General features: G+C 42.8%; 1 protein-coding gene across 5 annotated transcripts in view; it reads left to right on the forward strand.

The window, feature by feature from the left end:
- The window catches only part of LOC135539589 (histone-lysine N-methyltransferase SETD5-like), a 50,560-nt gene that overhangs the window by 19,201 nt on the left and 11,113 nt on the right, over positions 1 to 20,246 (forward strand). For 3 of the 5 annotated variants that reach the window (XM_064965555.1, XM_064965557.1, XM_064965559.1), the window contains exons 2-10: positions 3,174 to 3,428; positions 9,588 to 9,690; positions 10,144 to 10,418; positions 12,175 to 12,233; positions 15,346 to 15,533; positions 16,085 to 16,123; positions 18,093 to 18,544; positions 18,806 to 18,923; positions 20,023 to 20,132. In XM_064965555.1, the coding sequence (XP_064821627.1) occupies positions 3,358 to 3,428; positions 9,588 to 9,690; positions 10,144 to 10,418; positions 12,175 to 12,233; positions 15,346 to 15,533; positions 16,085 to 16,123; positions 18,093 to 18,544; positions 18,806 to 18,923; positions 20,023 to 20,132 (1,415 nt within the window). In that variant the 5' untranslated portion in view covers positions 3,174 to 3,357. The remainder of the gene's footprint in view (positions 1 to 3,173; positions 3,429 to 9,587; positions 9,691 to 10,143; positions 10,419 to 12,174; positions 12,234 to 15,345; positions 15,534 to 16,084; positions 16,124 to 18,092; positions 18,545 to 18,805; positions 18,924 to 20,022; positions 20,133 to 20,246) is intronic. The other 2 variants (XM_064965556.1, XM_064965558.1) reach the window with 2 other exon arrangements.

Below are 20,246 nucleotides of genomic sequence, written 5' to 3' on the forward strand. Positions count from 1 at the left end.
TTAAGCAACTTTTTTAATTAAAAAAAATAACGTTGCGTTTAGAAACAGTGTTTTTCCTGGATCTGACGGTCTTCATAAATGGACATTTTGGGTATACAAGGACTAATTTAATCGAAAAAAAGACCCAATTGTGATGTTTACGGGACATATAGGAGTGCCAACAAAGAAGCTCTTCAAAGGTAATGAGTGTTTGTTTTATATTTTATTTCTGCGTTTTGTGTAGCGCCGGCTACACTAATTCTTTTGTTTACGTCCCCTTCTGGTATTTCGGGGTGTTGCATGCTATCAGATAATAGCTTCTCATGCTTTCGCCGAAAAGCATTTTAAAAATCTGACTTGTTGGCTAGATTCACAACGAGTGTAGCTTCAATTGAGTACCCTGCATGTGAGTTTTAATGAACGTTTGAATTTTAACGAGTGCTATTAGCATTTGGCGTAGCGCATTTGCATTTATTGTTTGCAAGGTGGGACGCTAGCGTGTCGGGTTGCCCAGAGGTTAAGGCATCAGACAAGCTCAGTGCATATAGTTGAATTGATTAAATCACATATGATGTGTCTATATATAGGGATAAATGCACGTTTTAAAAATGTCAACCAATCGATTGGTCGAAAGAATGCTCTTGTTCGATTAAGATCGTGTTTTGGGTGGCGGGGCAGCAGCCCTAGTTTGAGTAAACTCATGCTTCCTATCCTTTAATACTCTATACGTGCATCACGTTTTAAGAGCGGGCTCTCTGGTACTTTTGAAAATATGACACATTTTATTAAAATAAATTGATATGTAATTAACCAATCATAGCCCTCATCTAAGATTACACATCACCAGCAAAGAGTTCCGTTTGAATCCATTTTCCCATTCACTGTGTTGGTGGTGCTAGGGATGTGACCGTTTTGGAATTTGAGCTTATGATAATTGGCCAGGCCAATGTACAAAGTCACCGACATAACCGGCGGTCAAAAAAGGTTAGGTCCCAATTCTGTACACTTGTTGGATATGCTTCTTAATAAAACCTAGTTGGAGAAAAGCCATTACACTTTGTTATTACCATTCAGGTTATTACTTATAAATATTGAGATATGCCAGGTTGGAGAGGATCTGTCGCATCTTTATATTAAGAGTCAAAATAAAGATATGCTTACCTGTTCTGCATATAATTGTTTTTCATACAGATCCGATTTCGACGCACAATACCATTCAAACGAAGTCTGGTGGTTTCTCTCCCACTTTGTCCCGCAAAATATTCGCATTACGTCACACCCTGTTGCTGTGGTCATTCGATGGCATTGGCATGTTCGTCAGAGAGGACGTTGTAATGAGGTGAGAATCAAACGCTCCTGTCATGATTTAAAGGGATGGATTCCAGACAGGCTACTTTAGGAATTGTTCTGAATGGACGTATAGAGAATCGGCAAACTCACACGCGCACACCCCAGTAAAAGCACCCATCAATCAAAGCTACGAGCATACGTAAGACACAAGCACATATTTCTCCTTTCCTTAAAACGTTTTTTTTTTTAAACTAGGCTTTCCAAAAGTAGGCTATAAGATAATGATTTGGGGTACAGCTATGCTATAATGTGAAGATGAAATTTACAATCATTTAAAATGGAAACAAATACACGCAATATGCCCATAACCGATTTATCAGCAATGCTGATTATCGAGGGGGAGTGTTAGAAAGATTTTTCAAATGTGAGGAAGTATTATCATTTGAATGGATATAAAAAGATTTAAAAAAAATAATATATATATATATATATTTTCCTAAAAATACTTACTTGAAATACTTTGAGGTGAAGGAAAAAATTACTGAGATGCCCAGCTTGTTATTGGTGGACATGGTGAGTTAAGACAATCAGACATCCCCCAAATGGGCACTTTCCTATATTTGACATTTGCGAGAAGCAGGCAAGGTACTTCTATGCGTGCTCAAGTGCACGCGCCATCAACATTTAACAAGACAGAGAAACCAGACAGATGCTCACATGGAACACACAAATGATGACACCCAAACTCATTTCTCACAAGCGTAGCAGGTTGTGAACTCTGCAAACAACATTTCTACCTAGAGAATAAGATCAGTAAATGACTAATACACGCGTTCACAAATTTATGAAAGAAATGACAAACGGTAGGCTACCACATGGGCATTCATAAAGATGCATTGTGGGCCTACACTATGTATAGCCTTGGCTACTATTCTACTTTGCGGGGCTAGGAGGGTGGCAATTTTGTCTCGGCTAGGGCGGCATATCGGCCAGGACCGGGCCTGATCTGCATTGATTAGTCTATAAATTTAAGAAATGATTCTGTATCAATTTATACCATCCCAGTTTGGAGAGGATTGGCGCATTGTTCATTTGACACAACATATTGATAAACATCCTTCCTCTCAATTTAATTTTCTTTGAAAATTTCAGAGCAGAATCTGAGATACCAAGAATATTCCCTGTCCACACTGGTGTGGAAACACCCTATAAACATTAGGCCTATTCTCCAACTTGTCTAGGATTTAGGCCTAGGTGCCGACCCATAGTATTGCAACTCAAATCAAGTTCATTGTTCACACACACTTATAGAACATGGGGCTGCAGCAGTTTTCCCCTTGTTTTGCATTTGGCTTTTAGGTAAGTTAGAGTATTGCTGCTGAGCCAGTAACTGAAAGGTCGCTTGTTCGAATACCGGAGCCGACAAGGTGAGAAATCTGTTGACTTGCCCTTGAGCAAGGCACATACACCTAATTTGCCCCAGGGACGCCATAAACATTTCACTGCACCTATCCGGTGTATGTGACAACTTCTGTAGCCTTTCTTTTAGGCTTGTTGTATCGATTTAGAATGACCCCTAAAATTTTATGACTCACGATAGTTCATTGAGAATCCAAATGAAATGGTCCAATTGTGTATTAACAGCAGCGGGAGACCCAGTTTTATGCTTGTCCGTATATTGGTGTTGTACCCATAGAAATATATAATCTAGAATATGCAGATTATATTTCTATTGTTCTACCTGTATTTGAGGCTATACCCAACTCAAGTTCATGGGATCAGAAGTGACTTTTGTTGACTCTTCACTTGTTTCCTTGTGTGGGCGTGTGTGTGCGCTCGCTGGTGGACATGTTTGGGGTGTGCGTTTGTCTCACTCCTGACCTGTCCTCTCGCTCTCTCCCCAGGTCTCCCCATGTCCGTGAGCCGTCGGCTGCGGCTCTGCGGCACCCCACCTCTGGAGTGGTCTGTCACTACAGTTCAGACCCCGTGATCCCCCCCCCCCCTCTCCTCCTCCCCCCTGTCCCACCCCCCACCCCCCCTCCTTCTCCCCCCCTCCCTTCCCCCCTGCGTGCCGCTGTGCTGGACGTCATGAGCATAGTAATCGCGCTGGGAGTCACTACACCAGAAACGTCCTACTCAGATATGGCTGCTGGATCAGAGTGAGTACCACAGGGGGGGTTGAGGATAGGGATGCTAGGGTTTGTGTGTGTCTTTTTTTCACTACCCAACAAGCCATGTGCAGCAGTTCAAAACGTTTCTAAACTAGCTGTTGCTGTGTTTCCACTGTGGTCAGAATCAGGAAGTTACCAGGAGAGCTGGAAAGTGTAGGTCACAGTGAAGGCCTTCCAACCTAGACCAGGAAGCTGTGGCCCACCACAGGCAGAATTATGCTTGGGCGGTATCCCGATTGTCATACTTTCATACCGACCTTGTGCCATACCAGGATATTCGGTAATATCAGCACTGAACACGGGGTGCTCTTTTCAAACCCCACTGAGCCCTTTTAATCCATAGGTTCACAATACTAACAATTCCATGTAATATCCCATAGAGAATGCTAACAAGTGCATTGTGAACATTTTATACAGTGTCTGAGCTAAATTATTTGCAGGACAAACATACATCCCTGCTCAAATTTATATAAGTAACTCAAAAGTACTTCTCAGTTTGCTGCACGCACCAAACAAATATTACACAGCAAGGCTCTTGATAAGGAGGAGATTCTCTGCTGTTACCAAGCGAAGCTTCTTCTAAAATCAAGCTAACAAGTTAATAAATTAGCAAACCTAATACACAACTGCTGAGCATTCAGCACATTTTAGACTGTGAACTTAATATTTAAAAGATATCCAGCTTCCAAACATTTAGTTGTGAATTCCATACTGTAACTAAATAACCAAGCGCGTGCTCTCGTCGTTGTGTGCTTGTAAACAAACGCCACGTGACTAGGGAGTACCAGTAAACTTCATAATGAAAAATGTTTCAGGTGAAATGAAGAATGATCTTCTTTATCTGCTAACATATTGTTCAAGTTGACAGCAGGTATTTAAGTAGCTACAAATATTCACATTTTATTAAAAAACGTTTAAATTGTTTTAATGGTATTGAAAACCCATCCAGTGGTTATTTCCGTATACCGCCCAAGCCTAGACAGAATACAGGCGTACTACCGGATGCCTTTCTATTAGTGATGCACCGATATAACATTTTTGACGGATATCCTGTATTTTCCTTGCCAAAAAAAACAATACAGATATTTAGAATTTTAACGGCCTATTAAGCATTCTATTACAGTTAAATAGGTAACACACACGGACGCAGCGGTCTAAGGCACTGCATCTCAGTGCAAGAGGCGTCACTACAGTCCATGGTTCAAATCCAGGCTGTATCACATCCGGCCGTGATTGTATCACATTGGCCCGGGTTTGGTTGGGGTAGGCCGTCATTGTAAGTAAGAATTTGTTCTTTATTTAACTAGGCAAGTCAGTTAAGGTTATACACACATTTTGTTGGCTTTACAATATGTCCCCATTTACCAGTAAAACATAATCAAAACCTATTTCTTTAACTTGCTGTGCTGTTTCGTTGTTAATTTGTTCAGTTTCATTCTCAACCACGATTTCTCATACTATGGATTGCCGTTTGGGTCTTTGTGTCAAATAACACTCTTTAACATGAGCTTGTTGACCAATCAGAACCTGAAAATGACTGCACGTCACACAATCATTTAACGTGTTCATTTGTTACGTAGTTATTACACTCACTCGTATTTCATGTGTTACGTTTCATCGATTACATATGCTTTGATGCTCGTAAAGTTGTCTCGGGCACCTACAGTGCTGGTCATAAAAAAATGCAAGCAATGTTCATCCCCAAAAACATAGCAAAACGACATCCGCTTCAGTAGCTAGCAAACTATATAGCTAGGTGTCAGAACCATCTATGTGAAGCTAGCCACAATAAGGATTAGCCACAATAGTGGACTTTGCGGTTAGCCTTCAAAATAAATGTCATTGACAGTAATGCAAATAGTAGAATTATGCCATAATTGAATAGAACATGCTAAATGAGGTTGGGCAATTTTGTTAATTTGACAAATCTGAAATCACACTGGATGTTATTATACTTTAGAATTGCGTTTAGGGCATACTTATTTCACTGTACAGCCTTACCCCATGTCATTGATCCACAATCCATAGTTATCAGTCTACTCAGTGACACCCAGAAAACAGTAACGTTGTAGCTCTTATTGCTGGACTCTGAAACAACTGAACTGAGCCAAATTTATTATCAACCAGTGTATTGAACACTATTCCAGAGGAAAAACAATACTGCATGGATGTTTGAGTCTTTCTGAGGAGGACGCTGGGAAAATTATCTTGGGTATTGAGTAGACTGATAACCCATTTCATTGATCCCCAATCCTTAGTACGGCTGGTTGTACAGTGCAATATGAATGTCGATACACACAATAGGCTGACTGGGGAGGTGAGTCCCGTGATAAGAGCTATAACACTAATATTTGCGTAAACTCTTTTAACAGTTGTGTTCTGTGGGTGTCACCGAGTAGACTGACCCCATTTCATTGCTTCACATTCCAACCTTGTTTAACATTATCTAGTCTAAATATGGCATGATTCCACCAATTGTAACCTTCTGCATCACTTTAAAATAGGTATTTTTTATTTTGAAAGCAAACTGCAAATTCCACTATTGTGCCTAATCCTTATTGTGGCTAGCTTCACAACACATAACCCGGTCCGGTCGAGCCTCACTAGCCAGATGAAGCTAGCTGGCTGCTTATAACGTTAGCTTTGAGCAACACGGTTAAGTAGCTGGCTAGCTATTTATTTGAAGTTCAATTTCAATAGGCGAACAACAAGTGGTCATCTACGTAATACTTACTCACAAGAATTCCTAAATCATTGCAAAGAATAATGAAAATGACTGCAGTTTCTACTGGTCATTGTTTTTCAGGCTGGTTGTATTGGTGCAAGCTAGGTACCAAGCTAAAGCTAGCAACCCCAGAAGTTGTGGTCAAACAAATGATGCTTCATTGCCAACGTGGTATTGTAAATGCGTCGTTCGTGACTGGTGTCTGCTTGTTTGCAGACTTTTTATACAGCTTTGACAAGTGCTACTGATAGGAGTTGTGGCGTTTTGACTTGCACATGCAAATTCAGAACACACAACATTCTATAATCTGTGTTATTTGACGTGTCAAATTTAAAAGCTTATTTAACGTGTCAAATAGTGTTATCTGACTTGTCTTTTTTTTGACACGCAAAGACCCAAAGGCGTTCCAGAGTATGTTGTGAAGCCAATAGCAGTGACAATATTACTGTGTAACTCCGGTAGGGCAACATGTGTACCGGTGCTCGACCAGTCGGCGAAAGCCAACATCACCCATGACAGACCGGTTGATTGTCAAGGGCAATGAATGCCATTTATCTTGGCGTTAATCGATTTCGCCCTTTTGAGTTGTCTTGCTGACTTTTTTTTTTTTACTCTTTCAAATAACTGCTCGATTTGTTGATTGCTCGATCCACACAGCATACATCCTGGTATAGATTAGGAATACTGTGTTGTACGTGTAGCGCATTTTTTGTTATTGACGAGGAGTCATTACGTTTTGTACCTACGTTATGCACGGCAGTTTTGACATCGGTTTTGCACATCGGCGTTACACTAGACATCGGGCCGACCCCGATGTTGACATTTTCAGCTAATATCACCTGATACAATATATCGTGCATCCCTACATCCCTACTTTCTATCTATGGGGCAGAAGACAGCGTGAGGGACCATTAGGATCTGAACCCTCCTTCCCCTGTCAGGCCTTGCATTCAACCACCCCATCACATTGTGTCGGCTCCCCAAATGACACAAATGAACTACTTTTGATAAAAATGTATGGAGAATAGGGTGCCATTTGGGACGGAGCCTGTAACTGATCTGTGATATGACCCCCCCCCCCCCCACAAGAGAGCTTTAGGGTGACCGAGGTTAAATCAGACAAGTATTGGAACAAGAGCCAGCTGTTCTGCTGAGTGCTGTATGAGGAAATGGCTCTAGACTGCACAGGGAAAACAACCTGAACCCAGTGCTCCTACTACCCTGTAGGTGAGCCAGATGACTGAGCTTCTATGGAATGTTGCTGGATCAGGCTCTTCCCCTCCCCCATACATCTCCCCTCTAAGAAACTCAACCTGACTCGGGGGAGGGCATGCAGGGTGGGGGATTTCACCTCGCATGAAAACAATGAGAAACAGAAAAGCAGACATGGGCGACATTTAGAAAAATCACCAGCCAGGATGTAGTATTTTCTTGTTTTGACATGTAGCCTTTTGACATTTGATATTGTTCGGCAGGGCTACGTGTACCAGGGCTGTTAGTTGTTGGGTAAAAAGACAAGGTTCTCTTCTCCCCTCCCTCCAAGACCTCTGCTAAAGGGCAACGGGGGAGTTGCATAACACGCATCATGGCCGCTGACATTCCATTTCCTGAATTGTCATCGTTCACCCAGACTTCCCTTAGCTGTTGAGGATGTTTTGGGCTGTGGTGCCATCTAGTGCACAGAACAGGTCTAGGAGATATCACCTTAGAGTTGTTTACATGTAAAGCAGGTTAATGCAGGACCCCCACCCCAACATGGTAGTATTCACCAAGACAAACTATACCAAAAAGTTTTGTGACGATAAGTTACAACAGGCATGTCTTATTGGCAAGTTTAGGTTGTCTTTCAATTTTTTTCCCCTGTTGCGTTATGAATATGACCAAGTATAGCTGCTTAGTAGTTGAAAAATGGCTTTCCCTGTAGTTTTGTTTACTCTTTCTAGATACCATATTAAATTCTATATCTCCTAAATTTTTCCCCATATCGGGATCTTGTTTTATCTATGACTCCTACATTTCTCCAACTTTTGTTTTATACCCTTAAGGGTCAGACACACTGAGAAATCTGACTGCCGGTAGGTGCTTGTTCACACAGAACAGTTTTGCCTCCGATTTGCTTCATTTAAATACTCCAGGCGACAAGGTGGCAGTAGCTTGTTTGGCTTGTGCATTCTGGAGCTAATGTAAGCTAACTAGCAAGCTGCTCTGTTACTTATTTACTTGAAATGAAAGTGTACGGACGTTAAACTGTCCTTTGTGTTTCTTGGCTATTTACACTGAACAAAAATATAAACGCAACATGCAACAATTTCAACAAATCAATTTTATTGAATTACAGGTCTTATAAGGAAATCAGTCAATTGAAAAAGTCATTAGGCCCCAATCTATGGATTTCACATGACTTGGCAGGGGTGCAGCCATGAGTGGACCTGGGAGGGCATCGGCCCACCCACGGGGGAGCCAGGCCCAGACAATCAGGAATGAGTTTTCACCCACAAAAGGGCTTTATTACAGACAGAAATACTCCTCAGTTTCATCAGCTCTCTGGGTGGCTGTTCTCAGATGATCCCGCAGGTAAAGAAGCCAGATGTGGAGGTCTTGGACTGGTGGGGTTGCACGTGGTCTGTGGTTGAGGCCAGTTGGACCTACTGCCAAATTCTCTAAAACGATGTTGGAGGTGGCTTATGGTAGAGAAAAGAGCATTAAATTCTCTGGCAAAAGCTCTGGTGGACATTCCTGCAATCAGCATGCCAATTGCACGTTTCCTCAACTTGAAACTGTGGCCCTGTTTTGTGTGACAAAATTGTACATTTCATTTTGGCCTTATTGTCCCCAGCACGCAGTGCACCTGTGTAATGATCATGCTGTTTAATCAGCTCGATATGCCACACCTGTCAGGTGGATGGATTATCTTGGCAAAGGAGAAATACTCAGTAACTGGGATGAGCACACATTTGTTGACAACATTTGAGAGAAATACTCTTGTGTGCATTTGGAACATTTCTGGGATCTTTTTATTTCAGCTCATGAAACATGGGACCAACACTTTACATGTTGTTTTATATTTGCATTCAGTATAGATAACTGGTATAGTTAGCAACATTATAATTAAATCACAATGGATTTGTTTTTTTGAATGAAGCAGCTTGCCTGTCTGTCGAGTCGATGGAGTAGCTAGCTGTGTTGTACTAAATGGCGACGCTTGCAAGCGAACTTTAACTGGCAGTATGGGATAACGGAGAGTGAATTAAATTATTTATTGGTTAAGCATTTAGTTCATCTTTGTTCTTGCAAGAGGAGGAACAGCCTCCAACTGTGCTAAGTACCGATCAGCAGTCAGATTTCTCGTTGTGTCTGTACCATTACTCTTTTACTGTCCATGTTTCTACTGCTTACACTTTCATTCTCTCTCCCTCTCTCAGCCCTGAGTCAGTGGAAGCAAGCCCTGCCGTGAATGAGAAAAACTACCCCAACCACAGCTGTGTGAGTGCACAGAGTCATGGGTATCGGGGACTACCATATACTGTGAGTACACAGCTCTTTTCTTCCTTTGTCACAATGTGGCCAATTTTATAGGCCAGTCTCTCTCATATCTGACGATATCAACATTCCGATCAAGTATCTTTTTGTAAGATGTCCCTTATGGACTTTTCGTCAGTATCCTAAATGAATGTGTCGGCCTAAGAGCGCATAAGGCCAGTACAGTTGCAAGCGTAGTCTTACATCCGAGAGGAAGGAGAGTCCCGCACGACATGCTAAGTATCAAGAAAAACGTAGCAAAATAAAGTCGGCGCAAGTCTTCAATGCTATGAATCGCTAATGCTGATTAACACGTTCGCAGCGCCCTCGTGCGTTTTTAGCTAACATGCTGTATTGTCACGTACCATTTTGTTTGCCCTCATTTTCATTCGTCTTCCATTTTCCGTGTCCCCTTCCTCTTTTTTTGTTTGTTTGTACCTGAACACCCATTGTTTGAAGATGCAACAGTCTTCCGTTGTGTGTTGTCAGGATCACAACTATGGCGCGCCCCCTCCCCCCACCCCACCCGCCTCCCCGCTCTCCCAAACCATCATCCCCCGCATGGAGCTCAACGGCGTGGCACGCGGCCCTACCTCCCGCTACCATGACAACGGCCGCCAGGAGGAGAACTCTGCTGACAGCGACAGCTCGTCGGAGGAAGAAGGGGCCGTGGCCAGCTGGTGCCACTGCACCTTGACTCCGGATGGCTTCCTCATAAAGTGCGAGAGCTGCAGGTGAGAGCCGGCTGCAGCCATTTTGAGAAAAGGTTCTGAATACATGGTACACTCTGTGGAATGTCGTGTGTGTGTGTGTACAGTTGAAGTCGTAAGTTTACTACATACACCTAGCCAAATACATTTAAACTCAGTTTTTCACAATTCCTAACATTTAATCCTAGTAAACATTTCCTGTCTTAGGTCAGTTAGGATCACCACGTTATTTTAAGAATGTGAAACGTCTGCATAATAGTAGAGTGGGTGATTGATTTTATTTCAGCTTTTATTTATTTCATCACATTCACAGTCGGTAAGAAGTTTACATATACTCAATTAGTATTTAGTAGCATTGCCTTTAAATTGTTTAACTTGGGTCAAATGTTTCGGATATCCTTCCACATGCTTCCCACAATAAGTTGGATGAATTTTGGCCCATTCCTCCTGACAGAGCTGGTGTAACTGAGTCAGGTTTGTAGGCCTCCTTGCTCGCACACGCTTTTTCAGTTCTGCCCACAAATTTTCTATAGGATTGAGGTCATTGTCCATTTGGAAGACCCATTTGCGACCAAGCTTTAACTTCCTGACTGATGTCTTGAGATGTTGCTTCAATGATGCCATCTATTTTGTGAAGTGCACCAGTCCCTCCTGCAGCAAAGCACCCCCAGAACATGAGCCTGTGCTTCACGGTTGGGGTGTTGTTCTTCGGCTTGCCAAGCCTCCCCCTTTTTCCTCCTAACCTAACGATGGTCATTATGGCCAAACAGTTCTATTTTTGTTTCATCAGACCAGGGGACATTTTTCCAAAAAGTATGATCTTTGTCCCCATGTGCAGTTGCAAACCGTAGTCTGGATTTTTTTATGGTGGTTTTGGAGCAGTGGTTTCTTCCTAGCTGAGCGGCCTTTCAGGTTATATCGATATAGGACTCGTTTTACTGTAGATATAGATACTTTTGTACCCGTTTCCTCCAGCATCTTCACAAGGTCCTTTGCTGCTGTTCTTGGATTGATTTATACTTTTCGCACCAAAGTATGTTCATCTCTAGGAGACAGAACGCGTCTCCTTCCTGAGCGGTATGATGGCTGCGTGGCCCCATGGTGTTCATACCTGCTTTCTATTGTTTGTACAGATGAGCGTGGTACATTCAGGCATTTGGAAATTGCTCCCAAGGATGAATCAGACTTGGCTGATTTTGTTTTAATTTTCCAATGATGTCAAGCAAAGAGGCACTGAGTTTGAAGGTATGCCTTGAAATACATCCACAGGTACACTTCCAATTGACTCAAAGGATGTCAATTAGCCTATCAGAAGCTTCTAAAGTCATGACATCATTTTCTGGAATTTTCCAAACTGTTTAAAGGCACAGTCAACTTAGTGTATGCTAACTTCTGACCCACTGGAATTGTGATTTAGTGAAATAATTGGTCTGTAAACAATTGTTGGAAAAATTACTTGTGTCATGCACAAAGTAGATGTTCTAACCGTCTTGCCAAAACAATAGTTTTTTAACAAGAAATGTGTGGAGTGGTTGAAAAAGAGTTTTAATGACTCTAACCTAAGTGTATGTGAACTTTTGACTTCAACTGTGTGTGACCCACCATCTACGTTAATGGTGGGTCACCACTTCTATTTGGCTTAGATTAACATAGACATAGTATAAGTCATATATTGAGATAGATATAGATATATATACACACACACACCCCTCTCAACCTGCTAAAAGCCTATAAGATCTGCAATTTCCTAATTGTGATGTTCTTATTTCTGTGATTTCAGGGGGCTTGACAGGAGGAAAGGACTGGACGGCCAACGCCGGAAACAAGAAAATGTATCAGGTATGGTGAATGATGGAATACGCACATTGAGATGCATGTTATGTAGTCTAAGTATGGAAAACGCATACGGCCACCACATTGATGCACGGGCGTTACGTATATACATGGTGCCACTTGGCCTCAACTAAACCACGTAAACTCCATGGGCCAATTTTCCTGGACACGGATTAAGTTTAGGGCTTTTCACACATTGTTCGTAGCTATAGTTCGAATCCGACTTTGATTTTTATCTGTTACGTTGTATTTTTCTGCGTTTGGGCAGATTGGTTTCACATTGCCAAATGTGTGTTCAGACGAGTCATTTGTTAATGGGAGAAAATGGTCATGTTAAATCCATCAATGATTATCAAGAAGCATAACTTCTGTGTCTCAAACTTCATAAACTCAGCAAAAAAATGCACGTTTTTCAGGACCCTGTCTTTCAAAGATAATTTGTAAAAATCAAAATAACTTCACAACTCTTCATTGTGTAGGGTTTAAACACTGTTTCCCATGCTTGTTCAATGAACCATGAACAATTAATGAACATGCACCTGTGGAACGGTTGTTGATACGCTAACAGCTTACAGACGGTAGGCAATTAAGGTCACAGTTATGTAAACTTAGGACACTGAAGAGGCCTTTCTAAAGACTCTGAAGAACAGCAGAAGAAAGATGCCCAGGGTCCCTGCTCATCTGCGTGAACATACTTTAGGCATGCTGCAAGGAGGCATGAGGACTGCAGATGTGGCCAGGGCAATAAATTGCAATGTCCGTACTGTGAGACGCCTAAAGACTGCGCTACAGGGAGACAGGACGGACAGCTGATCGTCCTCAGTGGCAGACCACGTGAAACAACACCTACACAGGATTGGCACATCCGAACATCACACCTGCGGGACAGGTACAGGATGGTAACAACAACTTAAACCAGGAACGCACAATCCCTCCATCAGTGCTCAGACTGTCCGCAATAGTCTGAGGCTGGACTGAGGGCTTGTAAGCCTGTTGTAATGCAGATCCTCACCAGACATCACCGGCAACAATGTCGCCTATGGGCACAAACCCACCGTCGCTGGACCAGACAGGACTGGCAAAAAGTACTCTTCACTGACCAGTGGTGATGGTTGGATTCGCGTTTATCGTTGAAGGAATGAGCGTTACACTGAGGCCTGTACTCTGGAGCGGGATCGATTTGAAGGTGGAGGGTCCGTCATGATCTGGGGCGGTGTGTCACAGCATCATCGGACTGAGCTTGTTGTCATTGCAGGCAGTCTCAACGCTATGCATTACAGGGAAGACATCCTCCTCCCTCATGTGGTACCCTTCCTGCAGGCTCATCTTGACATGACCCTCCAGCATGACATTGCCACCAGCCATACTGCTCGTTCTGTGCGTGATTTCCTGCAAGACAGGAATGTCAGTGTTCTGCCATGGCCAGCGAAGAGCCCAGATCTCAATCCCATTTAGCAAGTCTGGGACCTGTTTTGATAGGAGCATTAGGGCTCGGGCTGAGTGGGATAACATCTCACGGCAAGAACTGGCAAATCTGATGCAGTCCATGAGGAGGAGATGCACTGCAGTACTTAATGCAGCTGGTGGCTGACTGTTACTTTTGATTTTGCCCCTTGCCCTTTGTTCAGGGACACATTATTCCATTTCTGTTAGTCACATGTCTGTGGAACTTGTTCAGTTTGTCTGTTGAATATTATGTTCATACAAATATTTAGACATGTTAAGTTTGCTGAAAATAAACACAGTTGACAGTGAGAGGACACTTCTTTTTTTTTTTGCTGAGTTTATTACTTTCGCTTTGGTCATCCAACAAAATGCGTGAGGAAACCGCACAATATCCACTAACTGTTACAACGGATGCCGGAGAAGAAGAGTATACTACAGTGCCTAGTGAAAGTCCACACACCCCTTGCACAATCTTCACATTTTGCTGCCTGAAAATTAAATGTAAAAATGGATTGCATTGGACTTTGTTCCTTTAGATCTGAACGACTTACTCCACATATTCAAAGTGAACGTTTGGTTTGCGTATGTCTTCACACCCCAGAGCTAATACTTCTTGGAAGCACCTTTGGCAGAGTTTACAGCGTTAATCATTTTGAAAAGTATTCTACCAACTCTGCACGACTCTTAGGGCAACATATGTCCATCGTTTTGGTCCAAATGTCTCGTGCTCAGTAAATTTGGTTGGGAATCATTGTTGGGCAGCAATATTTAAACCTCGACTCTGATTGCCAAGTAAATTTAAGTCCGGACAGAGGCTTGACCACTCATGAACACGCAAGACCTCCTGGAGAGCCATTCTGGTGTGTCTTTAGCATAAACATCTAAATTTCTTGCTGATAAAACTACATCCCGGGGTTAGGTTTTCAGAAGACTGAGGCAGGTTTTCCTTTAACTTTTTACGTGAGCTTTGCTCCTTTGTCAGGATCAAAAGAAATATGAAACTCCCCAGTCCCTGCCATTGACAAGCATAACATGATGCTGCCACCTCATTACTTGAAAATATGATGTAATCCCTTTTTAGATGTTGTATTAAGGCCACAAAATGTGAAGACTGCAATGGGTGTGTAGAATTTCACTACCGGCTCAGTAGCCTACAGTGTAGCCCCCTTCTCCATTAATCTGCATGGGATGCGCTCATAAATGTGTTATTACTCACCATATGTTAAGGTACTGCGTGCATTTGATCAAATGATCACAGTCAAACAACCAATAATACTGAATGAACCTCTGGTTCTTTTACTGTGTTTGGTCCGGGACTGCATGATCACCTGCAGCGAACCACACCACAGTACAAACGGAATTGTACCGAGATCACCCTTTTTTGAGCCAACCACGGCGTGTTTACTGCGCTCCCTAGTGCGGATAGTGTTCACACCAGTCCAAACGAACTGAACTAAGGGAGAAAATGCACCAGAGTTCGGAAGAAAACGTTCCAAACCAATTTGGTGTGAAAGCAGCCTTAGGCCTGGTCTAAAAAGTTCAATGCAGAATCTCTGTTTAAATAGCATTTTAGTCCGGGAAACCAACCCTAAGTCTTTACTGTTGGCGTGCCCAGGTGGAAACTAACTTTGCCAAGTACCTGTGAATGCTCAAGTCTCTCTTGCGCTTCTAGTGGGCGATAGCAGCGCCACGGAGAGTGGCGATGAGGAAGTGTCGCCCGCCACGGTGTCCTACACAGCAACGCAGCACACGCCCACCAGCATCACGCTCACAGTCAACCGCGTTAAGCGGAACAAGTCCAAGAAGAGGAAGAAGAGCACGGAGAAGGCCCGCGGAGTGCCCAAGGGCAAGAAAATAAAGGTAGGAACTTGGGAGCAAGAGCACAGTCCTCAAAAGAGCACAGTTAGCAAAGAGTCCTAAGTGTGTGTGAAATGCGAGACATGCCAGGCAAGAGTGCTAAATGAAGTGCTAGCAGAAGGTGCCAGCCACCATTTGGGCTAAATGCAGGCGGTAGCGACGGCAAGAGTATCCTTGCTAAAGACAACAATAGTATGGGGGAAATGGCCAAGTGTGCCAAATGCCACATGCAAAGTGTGAAAAGGGGCTGAGGGAGAGAATGCAAAACCCACAGCTAGGAAGAGGACCAAGATGGTAAAGTTACTTGTTTTAACTTGCTCTTAAGGCCGAATATGCCAATTATACCTCTAGAGGCCAAGTGAGAAGTTGCAGTCTTTTTCTAGTAGCATAAAGTTATTTTTGCTACATTATTTTGTGAATCTCTGAAACGTGTTAACACAAGTAGACTCTCTGAAACGTTGCCTAAACGTTGTGAGTAGGAGACCCTCTGAATGTTGTCTAAACGCTGTGAGTAGACTCTGAAACGTTGTGTAAATGAGTGTCTGTCTTTACAGGCCTTCAGAGAGGGTTCTAGAAAGTCCATGAGGATGAAGGTAAGATGAATTCCTTCCAAGGATCTTTTTAGTTATACAGTACCAGTCAAAGGTCACTCAATGGAACCATGATGCTAACAGTGGCATTGATGATTTCTTCATCCCATTAGTTACTGCTGTGAAGTTCAATTATATACAGTACCTGTCAAAAGTTTGAACACACCTACTCATTAAACTTCCCCCCCACATTGTAGAATAATAGTGACAACATCAAAACTATGAAATAACATGGAATCATGTAGTAAACAAAAAAGTGTTGAACAAATCAAAATATATTTGATATTCTTCGAAGTAGCCTCCCTTTGCCTTGACAGCTTTGCACACTCTTGGCATTCTCTCAACCAGCTTCACCTAGAATGCTTTTCCATCAGTCTTGAAAGAATTCCCACATGCTGAGCACTTGTTGGCTGCTTTTCCTTCAGTCTGCGGTCCAACTCATCCCAAACCATCTCAGTTTGGTTGAGGTCGGGGCGATTGTGGAAGCCAAGTCATCTGATGCCGCACTCATCTTCCTCCTTGGTCAAGTAGCCCTTACACAGCCTGGAGGTGTGCTTTTTGTCATTGTCCTGTTGAAAAACAAATGATAGTCCCACCGAGCGCAAACCAGATGGGATGGCGTATCACTGCAAAGTGCTGTGGTAGCTATGCTGTTTAATTGTGCCTTGAATTCTAAATAAATCAGACTGTGTCAAAAGCAAAGCACCATCACACCTCATCCATGCTTCACAGTGGGATCCACACATGCAAAGAAAATCTGTTCACCTACTCTGCGTCTCACAAAGACACGGCGGTTGGAACCAAAAATCTAAAATTTGGTCTAATCAGACCAAGGGACATATTTCCACCAGTCTAATGTCCATTGCTCGTGTTTCTTGGCCCAAGCAAGTCTGTTCTTATTGGTGTCCTTTACTTGTGGTTTATTTGCAGCAATTTGACCGTGAAGGCCTGATTCACGCAGTCTCATCTGAACAGTTAATGTTGAGCTGTCTTTTACTTGAACTGAATTTATTTGGGCTGCAATTTCTGAGGTTGGTAACTCTAATGAACGTATCCTCTGCAACAGAGGTAATTCTGTGTCTTACTTTCCTGTGGTGGTCCTCATGAGAGCTAGTTTCATTCTTGTGCTTGATGGTTTTTGTGGCTGCACTTGAAAGAACTTTAGTAGTCCTTCAAATTTTCCGGATTGACTGACCTTCATGTCTTAAAGTAATGATGGACGGTTTCTCTTTGCTTATTTGAGCTCTTCCTGCCATAATATAGAATTTTGCCAAATAGAGCATCTTCTGTATACCACCCCTATCTTGTCACAACACAATTGATTGGCTCAAATGCATTAAGAAGGAATGAAATTCCACAAATGAACTTTTAACATGTCACACCTGTTAATTAATTCCAGGTGACTACCTCATGATGCTGGTTGAGAGAATGCCAAGAGTACAAAGCTGTCATCAATGCCACGGGTGGCTACTTTGAATCTCAAATATATTTTTATTTAACACTTTTTTTTGGTTACTACATATTCCATATGTGTTATTTCATAGTTTTGATGTCTTCACTATTATTCAACAATGTAGAAAATGCAAAAAATAAAGAAACTCTTGTATGAGTAGGTGTTTCCAAACCTTTGACTGGTACTGTATATCAATGTATAAATAAACTTCACAGCAGTAGCGAATGGGATGAAGAAATCAGTGCCACTTTGTTAGCATCAGGGTTCCATTGAGTGACGTGTTCCTTTGACCATATCACAAATACTCCCATTTTATTATTATCATATGTTAAGTTGATATAGAGCACAGTGCACCACCCACCCATGATAACCCATTCATCTAAGGGGAAGAAACACGTGCTGTAGACCTGACATGGTCATTTATGAAAGGTCTTAGAATGGAGGTGAATAAAATAAAAATACATGTATTTTCAACACTACACGGCTCTGAAGTAAAAACGTTCTCCTCCCCTCCCCCAGAACTCAACTACGGAGGCCAGCGCAGTGGACGAGACCACAGCGGAGGGCTGGGAGAGCCGCATCCGCCAGTGGACGGACCAGTACGAGGAGGCCACGGCCAACCAGTACAGTGCTGACGTCCAGACACTGCTCCAGCTGCACCGCGCCGCCACCGTTACTGTTGCTGCCGAGGGCGTGGTAGTGGGCGATACAACGCCAGCGACGACCTCACCGGCCCAGGTCAACGCCTCGGCCAATGCCATGGACACAATTAACCGAACGGAGCTGGCGTGCAACAACACGGTGCTTGGCTCTCAGATGCAGTTACAACTGGGGCGGGTGACACGTGTGCAGAAGCACCGGAAGATCCTGCGGGCATCAAGGGATCTAGAGCCAGACACCCTGATCATCGAGTACCGGGGCAAGGTCATGCTCAAACAGCAGTTTGAGGTCAACGGACACTTCTTCAAAAAGTATGCATTCGTTCATTACACTTCTCCATATGGTTGCAGTATTCCCTAAACGTTCCCCAAACGTCCATGCTTTTTCAAGCAGGCCCAATAAAAATGTGTCATCTTTGTTTGTTTTTTTGGTAAGATGTCAAATCTGACATTTTTAAGGTGGAATAGTTTGGTTTTCATATGCTGCACCATTGCATTGTTTTTATGAAGGAAATTGAGGATGTATTATTATGAAGAAAATACACATGTTGACATGATTTTGACTTCTTTTAGGCCCTACCCTTTCGTGCTGTTCTACTCCAAGTTCAACGACGTAGAGATGTGCGTGGACGCGCGGACATTTGGGAATGACGCACGCTTCATCCGGAGGTCCTGTACACCCAGCGCAGAGGTCAGCCATCTTGTTTGGGTTTTTTTTTTCTTCAAGAAAGGCATTGGGTGCATCTCAGTAGTTTACACTTACTCCCTCATCTCCTCTCCTTAGTTCACTTCACTCATTTGACATGTCAGACCAGGTGAATTTAGCTCTCACCTTTCCTGGGCTCTTACATCAGCATAGATGAAGGAAAAGAGATGAAGGAAAGGAGGCCATTTATGCCTATTGAGACGCACCCTTCTGGAGCAGGAGTCTCCAACAGGTCGATCAAACAATTCTGAAAGCAGGCCTAAATGCAATTTTCCATGTGTTCCATCGCAGACTTTCATAAACCAATCTCACAAGTTTCAGACACCGCAAGCTCCCAGCTACTATCTAATCAACGCAACACTGACATCATCCCACCCCTGGTTAGCCACCCGTTGGCTTAAAAAGCCAAACCTAAAAACAATATCTGCCAATTAATATCCAGAAAAGTTGCCCCTGTTTTGTCTGTGGTAATTTCCCCAAAACCTTCTCAATGAAATGTTAACTGCATTGTGGGCTTACCTGGCAGAAGTATATCACTATTGTTATTTGCGAACTTTGCCTTGAAATGAGCAGCAGCAGTACAGAACCAGCACATTAGACGGCACTTTCCTCACTCGCTAGATGTGCAATTAAAGGGGAATTACACTAATCAATTTGGTAGTTTTCTTCCAGACCTAATAAAAAAAATGGTCTTCTGATATGATTTAACCGTTGACTCAGAACATCCCATTTTGTTGTTTCTCTATGAACAATTGTCATTTTGAGAGTGAAATACTAAAATCTAAAGCCAGGAAAAATACAAGTGAGTAAAACAATTTTATAATAAATCACAGATTTGAAAGTGCCCCCCTTGGTTGTTTAGTAACCATTATTTTACCAGGTGTGTTTCTAGAAAACAATGCACTGCTTTCTCTTGTACAGGAAGGACCTGGGGAAGAGTTGCAGGGGAGAAGAGAAGAATGTGCCTATTTGAAAGCTAGAAAAAAAATGAGTAGCTTGCGACATGTTGGAGACCCCTGTTCTAGGGGTGGAAATGGATGCAGTCCAAGCCAAGCTAATACATAATGTCTTCTGTCCCCCCCAGGTTCGGCATATGATCGCTGATGGCATGATCCACCTCTGTATTTACGCCGTCGCGCAAATCCTCAAGGACGCCGAGGTCACCATCAGCTTTGACTACGAGTTCAATAGTTGGTCAGTGTCAATCAAGTATATCTGTAAAGACTTTTTATATCAGCACAAAGTACGGCTTCGCTCTTCTCTCTCGACCCTAAAGTGTTCATCTGGGTTTTAAAAAAGCACACGAGA

This window comes from Oncorhynchus masou, chromosome 5, assembly GCF_036934945.1.
Source record: "Oncorhynchus masou masou isolate Uvic2021 chromosome 5, UVic_Omas_1.1, whole genome shotgun sequence".
Lineage (NCBI taxonomy): Eukaryota > Metazoa > Chordata > Actinopteri > Salmoniformes > Salmonidae > Oncorhynchus > Oncorhynchus masou.